The 17,654-nt window shown below is 37.4% G+C and overlaps 1 protein-coding gene across 2 annotated transcripts in view; it reads left to right on the top strand.

The window, feature by feature from the left end:
- The window catches only part of epha4b (eph receptor A4b), a 127,216-nt gene extending 109,883 nt beyond the window's left edge, over window positions 1-17,333 (top strand). For both annotated transcript variants that reach the window (XM_084119060.1, XM_084119059.1), the window contains 6 exons: window positions 3,401-3,462; window positions 5,831-6,040; window positions 8,135-8,284; window positions 9,541-9,734; window positions 11,618-11,755; window positions 13,280-17,333. In XM_084119060.1, the coding sequence (XP_083975186.1) occupies window positions 3,401-3,462; window positions 5,831-6,040; window positions 8,135-8,284; window positions 9,541-9,734; window positions 11,618-11,755; window positions 13,280-13,379 (854 nt within the window). In that variant the 3' untranslated portion in view covers window positions 13,380-17,333. The remainder of the gene's footprint in view (window positions 1-3,400; window positions 3,463-5,830; window positions 6,041-8,134; window positions 8,285-9,540; window positions 9,735-11,617; window positions 11,756-13,279) is intronic.
- The last annotated feature ends 321 nt before the right edge of the window (window positions 17,334-17,654 follow it).

Raw genomic sequence — 17,654 nt, 5'->3', positions numbered from 1 at the left:
TGATGCCCTGCGGTAGATTGGTAGCAGCAGAAGTATAACTTATGCCTATAAGTGGGAGTGTGTTTGTAAGACTCTGTTTGACTCATTTTTGCCTTGATATCTACAGAAGCAGCTACCTTGTAAGTGATCATTCATGTAGGATGTCTTCTTGTGTTCAAACCGCTTAAAGGAATTGAACAGAAGATGCATTTGTCTTCTGAATATGCTAGTCTGAATGTAAATATCCTTATACCACCCACAGATTTATCTGATTGGTCGGTTTAACATATAGTGTAAGTGTATATATGTTATATGTAACAGTGCCAACCCACTTTTTCAGTGGTCATATTTATGAAAACATTTTTCCCATTAATTTTTTCCCATAGGGATTTTTCAAATGTCTTTGTTAAAGGATTATAATCCATGAACCAAACCAACTAGCAATGAGGTGAATGACAACATTACAAACTTTGATTTGAAACAAAAAGTATTTGAAAAAGGTAAAAGGTACAATAGGTAGGTGTCACGATTCTTGTTCCTGTCATTGTCATGTTTCTGTGTCTTGTCATGTGATTCCCTGTTTGTCATGTGATCCTGCCATGTGTCTTGTCATTGGTTAATCGTCTGATAATTGGTCACAGGTGTCCCTTGTCTAGTAATTAGTCTGTGTATTTAAGCCCTCATGTTTGCCATGTGTCTTTGTCTAGTATTGAATGTTTCCTGTACCACTGTTGTGTTCATGTTCATGTTCATGTTCATGTTCATGTTCATGTTCATGTTCATGTTCATGTTCATGTTCATGTTCATGTTCATGTTCATGTTCATGTTCATGTTCATGTTCATGTTCAGAGTTCCATGCATCGTTATGCCTTTGCTTTATGTTCGATCATGTTTTGGAATTAAAGTTGCACTTGGGTTCTCAACCAGCTTGCCTCCAGTGGTATTCGTTACAGAATACTAGACCAACATGGACCCAGCAATTCGTCTCTTCCGCCTCAGCCAAGATAACCGTCCAATTGAAGAATACGTGGAGGAGTTTTGTGGGCTTTGCCATGGGGTAGATTTTGGTGATGAGGTCTTGAAAGACATGTTTCGCCATGGACTTGATGAATCGATTTACTGCCTCATGCCTGCCAATACCACTCACTGCACTCTGATGCAGTATATGGACTTTGCTCTTTTTTTTGAGGGGCTCGTCATTTACTGTGGGCTTTGCGGATGAGGAGCCCCGCAAGCCCACAGTATCCCTTCAGCATGAGCTTCACGTCAAGCCTGCCGTGCCAGAGGCCGTTCACGTCAAGCCTGCCGTGCCAGAGGCCGTTCACGTCAAGCCTGCCGAGCCAGAGACCGTTCACGTCAAGCCTACCGCGCCAGAGACCGTTCACGTAATGCCTGCCTGTTCACGTCAAGCCTGCCGAGCCAGAGACTGTTCACGCCAGGTCAGCCATGCCTGTGTCTTCGGACAAGATGGCCGCTGTGCCTGAGTCAGCTCTGGATGATACAGCTCTTATGATAGTGGCCACAGCTATTTTGTGTGTGTGAGCAGCACACACATCGGCTCCAGCCCACAAGCCTTTTGCCCGAGATGGCCACCACGCCAGAGTCTCGTCCCGAGAAAATTCAAGAAAACTTCAGCTCCACTAGTGCTCACAAATCTGTTTTTTTTTTTTTTTATAACGGTAAAATCTCATTTCTTGTAGTCGCAATGTTATATTGTCATGTTTATGAAAATAAAACTGATTAAAAAACATAGACCCCACTAAATTGGTATTTAAATAGTATAGGCTTATGTTGAACTTTATTCTTTTACAAACAGACGCTGTTGTAATAGCCTACATAAAGTATTAAATGGAATCGTATCTGAAACGTGTGTGTTTGACAAATATTGCATTTATTTTACTTCAGCTATGGTAAAGTAGGCTATGCAAACACCACGTGAGCGCTCACTACGGGAAGCAGAACGCGTCCGACTTCACGTCTCCGTTTGCAGCTCCTGCACGCGGCGACTCTCACCGATCGGTTACATCCAGCCGATGTCGAACACACCTATTGTTTTTTGGTTTTGTTGGGTGTCGGGAGCTGCCCATAGAGGGGAGGCTATGTCACGTTTTGGGATTTGTTTCTTGTTCCTGTCATTGTCATGTTTCTGTGTCTTGTCATGTGATTCCCTGTTTGTCATGTGATCCTGCCATGTGTCTTGGCATTGGTTAATCGTCTGATAATTGGTCACAGGTGTCCCTTGTCTAGTACTTAGTCTGTGTATTTAAGCCCTCATGTTTGCCATGTGTCTTTGTCTAGTATTGAATGTTTCCTGTAACCACTATTGTGTCGTGTAAGTTCATGTTTTGAGTTCCATGCCTCGTCATGCCTTTGCTTTATGTTTGATCATGTTTTGGAATTAAAGTTGCACTTGGGTTCTCAACAAACTTGCCATCAGTGGAAATCATTACAGAAGGTGTCTTTACTTACAGAACACAGCACTGTACAGTTTGATATTAGCAAAGCTAAGCTATCATGTTGATCTCTAATGAGAAGCACCAACAATAGATAGAAACAAATATTGATTGAAATAGTGATGGAAGTAATAAAATACATGTCCACATCCACTTTTTAGACTAGTTGGCCAGTTGGATGCTGTTTTAGGTTTTGGCTAACATGAGCTACTTTGGAATAAGCAGCATTTTCTTTTGGATCCTTTGTGACAGAAGTACAATTATAATGCCTTAAAATGCTGTAAGCAGCTCATTAGGTTTTGAACTTACACATGTACAGTATGTTATGATTACAATGTCACATTTGAGAGGTTGTTTCTCAGGTCAATTAATAGATTAATACTTGCGGTTGTGGTGTGTTCAGTTGACTGACTAATGTTGTTTTCTTAGTTCGGTGTCTGGAGCTTTGCCTCAGTCATTTGTAAAACAAACTTTGTGCATTGTTAAGCGTTAAACTGTCAAAATTACTGGAGATCTTCCTCTTGCTACTGTACCTACCACCGATCCATCACTGCTCATACCCACCACAACAGGTGCTGTGCCCTCCCATCGGCTCTCATTGACTGTCCTGCCCGCCCATCATGGCAACAAAGCTCTCTAATTGGTTCTCAGTGGATTATCCAGGGTTAATTAACTGCTGTCTTTGATGGTGGAAGGCTCTGATGAAGGTCTGTCATGCTGAATAATGGGGCTGCCCGGGACAGAGGCTGAGAGTGTGGCCAGGGTTTCGCCTCCTCTCTTCTCTCCTTCATTCCTGTGTTTCAGCATCTTAGCTATAAAGGATTAATGACACCATTACCATGATTTATTTCTGTGTGGATTTTTGTAGAATCATCAATCTGTTAGGACATTTTATGTTTTTTTCCTTCCATCTAGGCTGATGGTAAATCTTGTATTTTTGTCTTCTTTTTTTTTCTTTATGTCTACAGGCAAGCCCGTGATGATTATTACAGAGTACATGGAGAATGGATCGTTGGATACTTTCCTGAAGGTGAGGAAGGCAAAACGCCCATGGCACAAGTCCACACCGATATTCACATGCCATTTAAGATGCTGCCTTACATTTAATTACCTACAACCAATAAACGAGCATCGCTCAAGGGTATAAGCCACGGATACCTCCCTGAAAGTCTATTACTGGAGGGAAATTAAGCATGGAATGGATGCCTGGTTCAGGCAGCACAGATTCAGTTGCATACTGTCCATTAGGGCTCTCGCATCCTGTCTGTTGTAACGTTCCAAGGTTATTATAGTTTGTTTCAGTTTAGTTTTCATTTCATAGAAAATTCGGTTGCGTTTTTATGTACTTATTTTTAGTTCAATATTTTCTGTTTAGACTCAACAGAATATTCCCATCTAAAATATATTTTGCATGGTACCATTTGCATTTTTCAGAGTAATGGTTGAATTAAACTGCATCACGCACTATATTGCTATTTATTTTTGCAGTTTTATTTCAGCTTATTTTTCATTCAAAGTTTCGTTTTTTTATTTATTTGCATTAAATATTTTTACATTTTTCTGCTCACAAATATAGTTTTTGCCTTTGAGTTACACTTTATTTCGATAGTTCACTTTAGACATTCTACTAACTATAAGTAACTTTACAACTACATGACAACTAACTCTCATTAGAATATTAGTAGACTGTTAGGTTAGGGTCCGGGTTAGCAGAATAATTGACATGTAGTTTTAAAGTTACTTATAGTCAGTAGAATGTCTGTTGGAAGGCCATCAAAATAAAGTGTTAGCAGATATTAAGCAGACAGTCTACTAATACTTTAATTACTGGCAGTTGTCTTGTAGTTGGAAAGTTACTTACTGTACAGTATATAGTCAGTAGAATGTCTAAAGTGGACTATCGAAATAAAGCGTTACCCGTCTTTGTTTTAGTAAACGATAATATCACTTGAGCGTGTATTTGAGTGAACGTGTTGCGATTGTGTCTCGTACAGAGACAGGAAGTGAGTAAATGAACTCGGTAGATTTATAATAAGGTTACGCTCGCTCCACCAAGCTGCCATAATGTCTCCTCTGCAATCCTCACTAATTTATTACCGCCTTTGTCACCCAGCGGATCAGGCCACAAAGTTTTATTACGCACAGCACAGATACGTTTTCCTTTAAGTCAGGACTCTTTTTAATTGCCTACACTTTGAGAAAATGAAAATGAAATCTAACACCCCCCCACCCCTAAAAACGGGCCTGTCTGTGACTTTCGATCTTTCTGCAGCGTACATAATGAATCCCATAAATACCCCCTTAGCCCACATAAAAAGCTAATATAATTATGGGGTCCGTTTTATGGCTAATAGCTCATAGTTCGGCCACCCAGCTACATGTGTTTAATTAGAAGACAGATCAGTTAAGCAGCATCACTTACTAGTAGAAAAACAAATGATTTTTCTCTGTCTCTATGTCTGCGTCTCTCTGCTCTTCCTGTAAGTAGTGTGGCTTCTGACAGTAGATTGATAACAACCAGTTGATCAGGCCGGATGATCAATCAGCGGCCACATTTCACAAAACACAGCGTAATTAACTTACCCACATTATGATGCATGAAATACTATACGAGCGCATGTTTCTGATTGATATTGCTCAGAGGTACAAAAGTGGGGTTTTAACAAGATTAGTGTACTCCCAGATATGGAGATTAAGACATTGAGCTAATTGCTTATTGCGAAGATTGTTTTTGAGGCAAAATGGATGTCTGAGCTCTTTTGTTTAGCTAACAGAGGCACCAAATCCAGATGGTTTTACATTAATAAAGGCCTGTCAACATTATAGCAATTATGGCAGAAAGAGCTGTAAAACCAGAGGTCAGAGTCTTTTGCATAATGAATCAGACTTCAGGGCAAAACCAATTGAACTGTGAAAATGGACTGTTTGAAAATGCATGAAGTCTGAATAATGTAATGTAGAAATTTTAACAGAAAGAAAATCTTCAGACATTTATGACCAAATTAATATTCATTTTAATAATATTTAATAATAATAATTATTGTTATTTTTTTTTTTTTGTATATTATTCCAGTGTGGCGAAATAAATATATAATTAATATATATATATATATATATATATATATATATATATATATATATATATATATATATATATATATTATACACACTATTAATATAATATATAATAATAAAGATTTGTAAAATAATAAAAGTAAAAAAATGTTGTTAGTTCATGATACCTGATTTGAACAAATTGTAAAGCATTATTAACCAACTTATAGTTGCCTCTGCATGTAAATAAAGGTTCCAGTTCAAACCACAAACCTTTGTTTTCACAGTGTACAACACCTGTAAAATCTATAAAAACTAACATGTGCCGTCGCTTTCTCTTGCAGAAACACGATGGGCAGTTTACGGTCATTCAGCTGGTGGGGATGATGCGTGGTATCGCTTCAGGAATGAAGTATCTGTCTGACATGAGCTACGTCCACCGTGACCTGGCGGCACGAAACATCCTGGTGAACAGTAATCTGGTGTGCAAAGTGTCCGACTTCGGCCTGTCCAGAGTGCTAGAGGACGACCCTGAAGCTGCGTACACCACACGGGTAAAACACCTTTCCCTGTCAAGGTTATTTTAGAGTCAGCATCAATTCTACAAAAACAGGGAATAAAGGAAGAACTAAATAAAATAAAAAAATCATGTTGTTTATTGTTTTGTAACATCTTGTGTGCTGTATAAATTCTGCTTTGGTTTGCTATTTATTTAGTGGTTTTTTTCAGAGCTAGCTTTCATTGCCGTCTCATTTTTTTGCGAATACGGTAAATCTGACAAATCCCTTAAGACCTTAGTTAAGAAATATTGATTGAAATGTCTGATCTGAATAGAGAAAGAGATGGCTCTTATGTTCTTTAAAAGTGTTTGATAGTGTGAATGAACTAAGATGAGACAGAGAGAAAGAGGAGGGATGTTTGAGAAGTGAGTTGGCTTTCTCAGGGGTCAGTTTCTCTGTCCACACAGCATGTATTAATTACATCCGTTTCTGACAGGACAGCCTACACTCGTTCTTCTAGAGCTCTCTGTCCTTCTCAGCTCGGTAATTGGTGAGCACCCCTGTGGATGCATATGAAGGCCAAGGGCAAGAGAGGGATGTGAGGGTGTGTGTGTGTGTGTGTGTAGCCTTCAGTGTCTACTTGGGTGTACAAAGCATAGACTCAGCAGGAGAATCTGTTGTCACATGCAAACAAGGGAGGGAGGTGCTTGTACAACCCTGAAGATTGCCTTTTGATGCTTGTGTGTGTGTGCGCGCCTGAGACAAAATGTGTTTCAACAGGGAGGAACTCTTAAAATATAAGTGTTCAGCGCCCTGTGCCCCTGTGCTTCAAGCCCTGAAATCATGAAGAGACAAAACCCTTCAGGCCACGCGAAGCAGCCGTTTATGTTGCTGTGACTTCATATAATTACAAAAAATTGTAAAGATCGCTTTTTGAAATTCTCTTTAAATGATTTTACCCCATGGGCCCTGCTGCCGTTCTTTGGCACTCTCGTCACGTATGTCTATATAGAGTACAGCCAGTTTGTCTTTTGTTTGACTTTGACTGTAGAGATTAACTACTGCAGCTATTTAAAAAGGCATTTAGGGAAATACAGACCCCGCCATAGTGCTGAAATGGAAAGGCAAATATTGTATCTATTCTGCTGTTTGTTTATGGGTCTTTCTTTAACTTTCAGAGAATGAAATTTCTTATAACACATTTTTCACACACTCATTAATTTTAGTAGTGCATTAACGTCTAACCGCACAGATTTCAGTCATTTTTTATCATGGAAATTACACCACAATGTTATTTCAGCTACTGTACATCACAGCTTGTATATTGTGTTGAAATGACGATGATGGAAATTAAATTTTTTGGAATACAGTATTTTTCTTGCTAAAACAATTTCTTGCTACAGTATTAAGCCATACACTACCGTTAAAAAGTTTGGGGTCATTATTTTTTTTATATATATATGTTTTTAAAATAGGTATATTATGCTCATCAAGGCTGCATTTATTTGCTCAAAAATACTGTAAAAACAATAATATTGTGAATTATTACAATTTAAAATAACTGTTTTCTATTTTAAAAGAGCAGACATTACTTCAGTTTTCAGTGTCACATGATCCTGCAGAAATCATTCTAATATGCTGATTTGGTGCTCAAGAAATTTTTTTAGCATCAGTGATTAAAACGGTTGTGCTGTTTATTATTTTTGTGGAAACTGACACTTTTTATTTTTGAATTCTTTGATAGAAAGTTCAAAAGAACAGCATTTATTTCAAATAAAAAATTTAATGTGTATTCATTTCTTAATAAAAAAAAAAAAAACATCTTAATGACCCCAAACTTTTGAACAGTAGTGTATTCACATTTTGTGCATAATTACGCACAATAAAAAACATTATTTTTTTGTTTTGTCATATTTAATCCCAAGCTCTTCTCTGACACTGTTATCTCTTGGTAACCAAGTACACAATTTTTTTTTTTTAAGAAAACTTGTTTAGTGTGGTAGAAATTATGCCACAAATGAGGGACAATCCTAAGTTTTGAAAATGACAGAAATCATTTTCTGTCATATAGCAAAACAAATTTAAAATCCCCCCCCCCGGGACATGAAAGCACCTGATTTTAAAGAAACACCTTTTTTTTTTTTTTAGGGTGGAAAAATTCCCATTCGATGGACGGCTCCTGAGGCTATAGCATACAGGAAGTTCACCTCAGCAAGTGACGTTTGGAGTTACGGCATCGTCATGTGGGAGGTGATCTCATATGGAGAGCGGCCTTATTGGGAGATGTCTAATCAAGATGTAAGTGTCCTTGAGAAACTGGAAACACTCATGTTCTCTCGTGTATTGTTTAAATTGAAATCTGCTCCACTAATATCTAATATCTCCACTAATATCATTTCCATTGAAGCTTCTTGGGAGGGGGAGAGGGCAGAGTCTCCGAGCAGTGTGTCCTTGCAAGTAAAATCTTCCTGCGGTGATGTCTGTATAGAAACCGCTCGAATGACAATGGTTTTTAGGAGCCTCGTAAACGAGAGCTGTCCAGCTGCTCCTGCATTTAATACAAGCCAGTGAAACACACTTCATCCCTCACTGCTATATTATGCTAACAGTTTCTGACTTCTCCCTTTATTACCATCAGAGGAAATGTCAGAGAAATCTTGAAGACCTTCAGGGCACCGCTCATAATGATTTAGATCTTCTGTGCTCATTCTGAAACACAGAAGAATGTTTCATGTCTAAAAGAAAATAGCTCATTTGATTTAAGAACATGAAGTGGCAGAGAACAGGGGCTGTTTTAACCATAGCAATGAGTTATAGTCATATAGGAGATGTCTTGTACCAATGAATGTTACCAGACTAAATGAAAGGTTCCAATTTTTTACGCCATGGAATAGAAAAAAAGTTAATTTAGATAAAGTAATATAGAAATGTAAATGTGATGTTCCTTCCATTAATATACCATGGTAACTACTAAACTTTATTTTTCCACTAAAGTACTATGATAGATAGCATACCAGGTGCTTGGTATTAGCCATTAACAGTGTTATCAAAAGAAGAAAAGGACATAAATATTCAGAAAGCTTCTTACATTTGAAAAAGATCCTACAGTCATTTAGTATGGTTTTGTAGCAACATTAACAACAGCAGCAATGAAACTGGAAAAACTATGTAACCTAAATATGTGCTTCATACGGTAGCAACTATATTACTGGATTTTACTTGAGTCAAAAATATGATTTTATTTGACTGAATAATAAAAGTTATTTTAAGGGACAAATACAGTAGAAATGTATCCTTAAGGTTACATACTGGTAATTTTCTGCCAGAAAACTCCATTGAGTTTACGTACATTTCCTTTAACTCTAAAACACAACTCAATGCAATATGCGTAATTCAAAATATGGGTAAAACACCTGTGAAAAATCATTATGGAAAATCTATTCATGTTAACACAGTACAATGGGCCCTATTTTATGGACTTTTCTTAGAATGCAGTTTCACGTTTTGTTCTTTGTTCATTATGTTGTATTTTGATGTATGTGCCTCTGTTTCAGGTAATTAAAGCTATAGATGAGGGTTACAGGCTGCCCGCTCCGATGGACTGTCCCGTGGTCCTCCACCAGCTGATGTTGGACTGCTGGGAGAAGACTAGAAGCGAACGGCCCAAATTTGGGCAGATTGTCAACACTCTTGACAAACTCATCCGCAACCCCAACAGTCTGAAAGAGCTTGCCAACAGCTCAGTCTGGTGAGAAACTGATATGAACCTGTGCTTCAGCTTTTCACACTATGCTTAACACTGCATTAAGGCCACTTTTTTAACCCTTGGTTATGTGCAGTAAATCATGTAAAATCTTGTTTTCCTATAAAAATATCTGAATATCCTTTAAACAATATAAATTGAAGATAAGATAATATACACTACTACCATTACATTTAATTTTAAATAAATGAATACTTTTATGTAATAATGCATTAAACGTATAAAAAGAGACAGTAAATACATTTATAATGTTGCAAATGATTTCTATTTTTTAAAAATGCTGTTCTTTTCAACTTTTTATTCATCATAGAATCCTGAATATTGTGTTATTAAGCAGCACAACTGGTTTCAACATTGATAGTAATAAAATAAATGTTTCTTCAGCACCAAATCAGCATATTATAATGATTTCTGAAGGAAATTCAGCTTTGGCATCACTGGAATAAATTACATATTAACATATAAAATGGTTATTTTAAATTGTTACAATATTTCATAATATTACTGTATTTTTGATCAAATAAATGCAGTCTTGGTGAGCATAAGAGACTATTAAAAAACATAAAAATTCTTACCAACCCCAAACTTTGGAATGGTAGTGTACATTTGCAAGGGAAGTGCGTAAAATATTAAGGCTTATTTTCAGAGCATATATCTTTATTTTTATTTTCTTTAGAAAAAAATATTCAAATTAATGTAACATTAGTGACTGAGAAGGTAGACCATCAAAGAGGTTACATGTTCATCACTAAATATGAAGATGAGAAAACTACCCCAAGAGTTTTACTAATGTAAAATGTGTACCAAAAAAAGTAAAATCAGACCTGATGGATCCAGATAACCCATTATGTTAACTCAGGGTTTAACCATTTATTAACATTGTTTAAATAAAGTGGTGGAAACATGAAACGCAAAGAACAACACCAGTTTAAACCAAAGGATTGTCCATTTTAAAGTGAACATTTAAAAGCCACAAAAACAAATCCCTAACAGTTAGAATAAATCCAGAGAAAATCCAATCCAGCTTTTCTTTGTCTGCCCCATGAACTCTCAAATCTTTCGTTTAATGTGAGACAACAAGCTGATAAACTCCATATCGTCTAATATAACCAAACCTAGTGTTCACTGATCCTTTTACAGCAGACATTCATCTCGCAGCTTTGTAAAAAGTCGTTGTCGTATAGATAGCCTGAACCACTATTGTAAAACCTGACATGAGACAGAGCGCAGACTCCCCCCTCCACCTGCGGTTTATCAGGAGCGCTGGAGACGGAGACGCAGAGTTCACATTACAGCCGTAAAGCTAGTGAGTCAGAGCCCTTCTTGAGATATACGCTTCCTCAAGCCCATCACAGTCTCTCTGATTACAGCCCAACCTGCCAGTCATTTTATCCCTCTGTGTCCAAAGAGGACAAAGAAGAACGAGGGCGTTAAATACATCCCAGGTCTGAGATTGAATTGACCCCCGGTTTTCACTCAAACGCTGCTGTCACTCAACATTGTGAGCCTAACCCGTCTGTCACGAAGAACGGAAAGGGAACACAATGGGTTTTAACCTCAACCGCAACTCTTTAACTCTTTATCCTCTTCTCATGAAATTACTTAAGATATCGACTCTCACAAGGAAGTGCAAGGAAGTTCTTGGATCAACTTGCTTTTTTGGTCCTGAAAAACGCTATCATTATACTCTGAGACAAATGACAGTTTGATTCGATTTTTGTTAACTGTAAGCCTGAAGCTGAAGCCTTAACACTATAACCTACAATTCCAACAACGATTTATTATGCAAGAGCAGTTTTCCATCTCTGTACTCAATTCTTTAGCATTGAACCACACCACAATTGATACCAATCCAATTTCCTTTCCAGGGAAGACCCCACCACCCCAGAGTTCAGCGTGAGTACAGTGGATGAATGGCTAGACGCCATCAGTATGGGCCAGTACAAGGACAACTTCTCCAGCGCGGGCTACGTTTCTCTAGACTCCATACTGTACATCAGCTTGTGGTACGTTTGTGTATCTGCACTCACATCTTGGCAAGTGTTCAGACCAAAAGTTTTATTTTTAATATTTTATTTTATTATTTATAATTATTTGGGGTGTGTAAGATTATTTATTTATTTTTTGGAAAGACTGAAAGACTTTTATTATTTATTTATTTCATTATTGTTTTATTTTATTATTTTTTATTTCTATTTCAATTAAATGCTGTTCTTTTTAACTTTCTATTCATCAAATAAATCCTTTTTAACTTTCTATTCATCAAAGAAATCTGGAGAAAAAAAACTATAAAGGTTTCAAAAATATGAACGTTTATAATAATAAGAAATGGTTCTGTACATGAGATATCAAATCAGCATATTAGAATGATGAAAATGCAGCTTCGTCAATTCAGCTGCAATATGTGTCATGCAAAAAATTCGATTGATTTGTATTTGTATAATGTGCTGCTGGGTAGCTCTGCCCACAAAGCAATCTCTTCTTCGGTTATAAAATTGTGCTCCACATTGAAGCACATCAAATAGGTTCTGATTACTGTACTTTTTTTCCTCCTTTCAGTAAGGGCAAAACAATTACTCAGAAACTTGAAATGAGACATCAGAGAAAAATAGTTGCTAGAAGGTGTTTATCGCAGTGATGCCATAGAAGAACAAATTCTGCTTCCTCAAAGAACCTTTCAGTGAACAGTTCTTAAAAGAACCATTTCTTTTTATATGAAGAACTTTGAAATAATCTAAAGAACCCTTTTCCACTCTAAAGAACCTTTTGCGCAATGTAAAGGTTCCATGGATATTAAAGGTTCTTCATTGAACCATCAATGCCAATAAAGAACCTTTACTTTTAAAGGCCCCCTGAAATCAAAATTTAAGTTTTTTAGCTTTTAGTATGAATATGTTAGCCTAGTGTGTTCCAAAACAATGACAAAATTCGCATTTAGGAGACATAAGCATTCAAAACTTAAAAATTCAAAGCTAAAATGGATCACGGATGTTTATGACATCACCATGGACTTCAGCTTTCATCACGTCTTCTGTCCAATCAAATACTCTCTAGGATCTAAAGTGTCCCGCCCCCTATGCTATAAATACCACCTGGCCAAAGCGACCGTTGTCACGTCACGGAGCAATATGGGTTAGAGATGTGTGTTCGGTTGCTCAAACGCTCAAGTTTTATTTCGTTTTTCCAACTGTACGTTGGTTAAGAATGAAATGGCTAGAATTTATTCACACCTCTACTATTGAATCCAACGTATTCATCAGCCCTCGGTTTCGCTTCCATGGTGCTGGCAAGTAGGACTTGCAGTCTGTAAGGTAAACTAAACGCTATTGGCTATTTGAAAAGGGGGAGGAGCCATTCAATATTTCCCACCGTGTCAACACATCATACAAAGCTGTGTGTTCCAAGGCACTTCAGTGGGCCTTTAAATATATTGTTCTTTAATTAATTAACCAAACACCAAATAAACTGTACTTGCTATTACATGATTTCTTCTAACGTTTTTCTCTTTTTTTTTGTCCCTTCTTCCTCAGTGAGTTAAGCAAGATGGGTGTAACTCTGGTGGGGCACCAAAAGAAGATTGTCTCTGCCGTCCAGAGTTTGCACGCACAGGGGACACACGTGCAGGTATAACAAGCCTTCTCCACCGCCTGAGAGCGTACAGACTGAGAGAGTTAACAACTGCTCCCACTACAGTCCCTATCAGCAGCTTCACTGTACAGTTCCCACCCTGGATGTTTCCGCATACGACCCTTTCGTCAGCGCTCTGGCTTCCGTCCATGCACGTCTGAGCTTCCTACGAGCCGAGGGACACACCGAGACCGATCTGCAATCGCTTGACAAGGCTACGGCAAATCAGATATGAAGTATGGTTATTAAACAAAAAAAGGAACGATAATACATTAGGGAGAATTCACAGCTTGTGTTTTACAGTTTCAATGTTTGCATTTCATATGTGATCTTTTGCATATCAAAGGTTGGACTATTCATGAAAATGAGGGTTGTTGTTTCTTTTTATCACATCCATGTTTGGGATATCGGTCTGTTCTTCTACATCCACTATAAGCCACAGTACCATAACAGAAGATGTTTATAGTATGTTTATTTTGTCATAATTGAGGCAATGGTCGAGCACCGATGGATTCACGTCGCTGAATCCAATTTTCAGGCGAAAAGAAAAGTTTGCGTTCCACCAGCAAAGATGGCACCCGCAACGACGAAGGAGAAGTGTGAGGCCAGCGCAGGACGGCAAGATAAGATAAGAGCATTATATTCTGTTTAGCTGAGAAATAACTGCTCTTGCGAACAGGCGTTGAAACAGTGCAAGCATTTGAATAAGAAACCGTTTGACTTCCAGATAAAAAGTGAAATGTTATTTCTGTCCATTCGACACGTCGTTCCGTGCAGCGAAAACAACTTCGAAACATTATTTACGTCATCATGACGTGTGTGTTCTCGTGCACCACATCCGCATCGTCTTTACATTTACACTTGTAGTGCGTGACGACATATACTATTGTACTATAGTGTATAAAATGTACAGTGTTGATTTAAAAAACGAAGACAAAATTGAAAAAACAGGAGAAAAACTAGAATGTTTGTAATGATGTACTTTTATTTAGTATGAAGAGGAGTTAGCGGCCGTGTGGTGCGTTATCACCGCTGTCTGCTGATGTGCGATAATAACTCATCTCTGGAATGTAGCATGGATCCTAAGCTTCGTCTTTGATTGACAGGTGACAGTGACTGCAGTTTTTTCACTCAAGTGGTGCCCTTAGCTGCTTGACTTTAGATGCCTTATTAACTGTGCAGTTCTCTCTCTTTTTTCTCGTCCTCCCCTTAGAAATGATACCATGAAGTATAATGTATATAGTATTTATCATTGCGTCACTGAGAAGCTGGAGCTCGATATTAAAGCCAGGCTCAACATGTTTTAGTCTGCTGTTTGTGGAAACGCATTCGATCCATGCCGCTCTCGCGGGAGGCGCGAGTACATGTGTGGTATAGGGACGGAGAGGTTTTATTAAATCTATTGGGCTGAACTAAATTCCTCATGCTAACTTTACTGAGACTGATTTGCTGCACTGTATATTTTTGTACTAGTGAGGTTGTTCTGTAAAGTCAAAGTCTACCTGTTTTATTTAAATATATATGAGACAAATACAGGAATGGATGGTACTGAGAGATAATCATATTTCAGATCGTGATCGTGATTCCCTGACATCATTTCAAATTTTGATTTCTTTTATGTCATTAATTGTTTCGACGCTTCAGCACAACACTGTAACTATTCGCAAGAGCTACTCAGAATCTGTCGGTTTCGCTGAAAGGATTTAAATATGCTAAAATATCTTGATTCAAAACTCTTTTAAAATGGAATTATGAGTAAAATAAATATGTCAGAATTCTGTGTCTGCAGAATCCGAGTGGCTTTAACTAAGCACACACGACCACAGTTCCTTCAGAACATTTTTAAGAAAAATCCATCATCATCTGTCATTAGATTGTGTACAATATAACTGGAAAATTTGCATAAATGTTGAAAATCTGAAAAGTATACCATGTTGACATGAACCGCAAAAACAAAACATTTAAAAATGTAAATCATACCAATATTGCTAATGGGTCACTACTGTTGCACTTTTCTTTTAATTTAGCATATTTTAAAGTAGGGATGCACCGATACCACTTTTTCCAGAATGAGTCCGATACCGATACTTTCATTTTTGGTACTCGCCGATACCGTATAACCGATACCTGTATTTTCACTGCATTTGTAATTTTTAAATGTAATGGTAGAGAAACCAAAATAATATAAATCATATTAGTTGGCTTAATTTGTTCATCAAATAAATATATCCTTCAGTTATTTTCGTGCTTAAGCCTGCTAAAATGCATTGCATGAGCTTCTGTTACTTTCACTCTTCATTCTATTGCTCTATCATATTTCATTTTTCATTAATAGTACAGCACATATTTAGAGCTGTTCCAGCAGGGCTCAGTGACGAGGACTGGGTCAGTCAGTGGTACAAATGTTTAGACACCAGTGAAATATCAATTCTTGATTCCAATTTTGATACTACAACAAAAACTACAGTAGCCTAATCAATCAAATGTGAAAAAACCTGCATATTCATCACTGAATAAATTAAATATAGATGGATCTTTTTGTAAAGTTACAAAAGATAGACTATTTAGTCAAGAGCAGTGAGTAATTTATTTGTCCTTTGTTTGAATTCGTCAGTACAAGCAAGAGACGTGAACGACAATTCAATTCAGTATTCGCGCGTTGAGACACTGGTTTTCGGGGCGCGCGCTTTGAATGTTTGCTTTCATGGAAATTCTTGACTTGCACGCGCCCTGTAATAATGTAGGGAATCACTCATTATACATAAATCAATTAACAGTTCATGTTTCACTTACATGAACGATTTAGTTTTAATCCAAATAACACGTGCTGAGTGAACGATCGGCAATCAAAAGCATTCAATATAAGTGCTCTCTCTCTCTCTCTCTCTCTCTCCCTCGTCAATGTAAATAATAAGCTACATCATGCCTCTTTTTACTTTCTTTGCCATTGACATCTGACTGCACTACAAACTTTCCACTGATGTCTGTGGAAAAGGGACGCGCTCGACCAGCTCGCGCATCTGTGCCGCTGCGCGCTCAATCCACTGAGCGTTTTTATCAGCTCGCGCACCACAGCTATGTGTTACTATATTTCGTTTAATATGCCACTAATAAGATACATTTACTTAATAGACAGGCTTCTTTTTTATCCCCATTATAGGTCTACTCTCTGTTGTCCGTGTTTCTTTCTTTGGACACAAGTGTACAAACGCTGCCTGGTATCGGGCCGATACCGATACTGGTATCATTGCATCCCTATTTTAAAGAGAAAAACACACTTCCTTAAACAAGCGATTATGCATTTAGATGAATTAATTTGTTCTATCCTGAGATGAGTTAATGAATCTTATACTCTTAATCTGAGATTTCAATATGTAAAATAATTGCAGAAGGCCAGAATCGCATCCATTTTTATGCTAATGTTTGAATCTAAAATTAAATCTATTCAACTGTCTCTGGAGGCAATATGCTAATGTGGCGAAATTGGCTGCACAAAATCCCATTGAAACAATAAAAACATGATTTGATGATGATGCTGATAATGGCGATATTAATAACCATTAATAAATCATAAGCTCCAAATTTTACTACTGCAACATAAACTTTCTGGTTTTGCAAATACAGCTAAGGATAGAAATCTATCTGTATCTGCTCACCAAATGAATCAAAGCAGGTGGTTGTGTGACTAAACAGTGTTAGAAGGATGTGGAATGTTGTTAATATGATAGAAGATGATAGATGAACATTGCTTATAAAGTTGTTGTCTTTTGTTCTGCCCTGGCTCTGTACATGTGTTTGGGCTGATCCTTTGTGAATGATCTCTGTTCTTTTGTAAGCTATGTGCCCATCATCTCTTCACACACTGCAGGTTTCTATGAGCTTGCAAAAAAGAGTGTACGCATTGAGGTTCTTCATGTCGCTGTAATAAAAGCTAATATTTTTAATTTCTCACCTGAAGCTTTGGCATCTCTTTTCCTTCTTCTCTAAATGCACCTCTGCATAATGCAAATGCATCATACACGCAGACGCCATGGGACTCAAACGTTTTTATACCTAAACTTCAGTTTAGACTAGGGGTGTAAAAATGCACTGATGCATCCATCGAACAATAGCAATGCATTATATGCAAGTCACAATGATGTTGTATTGCACATCCGAAATACTGTAAAATGCCCTATTTTAAAATTGTAAAAAATTCAGGAAAAAATTATATACATCAATTGTATAAACTGACCAAAGAAGGACTTATTGAAATATTTTAAAGGCTTTATGAATAAC

The sequence above is a fragment of the Abramis brama genome, assembly GCF_963993115.1.
Source record: "Abramis brama genome assembly, chromosome: 7".
Classification (NCBI taxonomy): domain Eukaryota; kingdom Metazoa; phylum Chordata; class Actinopteri; order Cypriniformes; family Leuciscidae; genus Abramis; species Abramis brama.
This window is presented reverse-complemented; position numbering and strand designations above follow the sequence as displayed.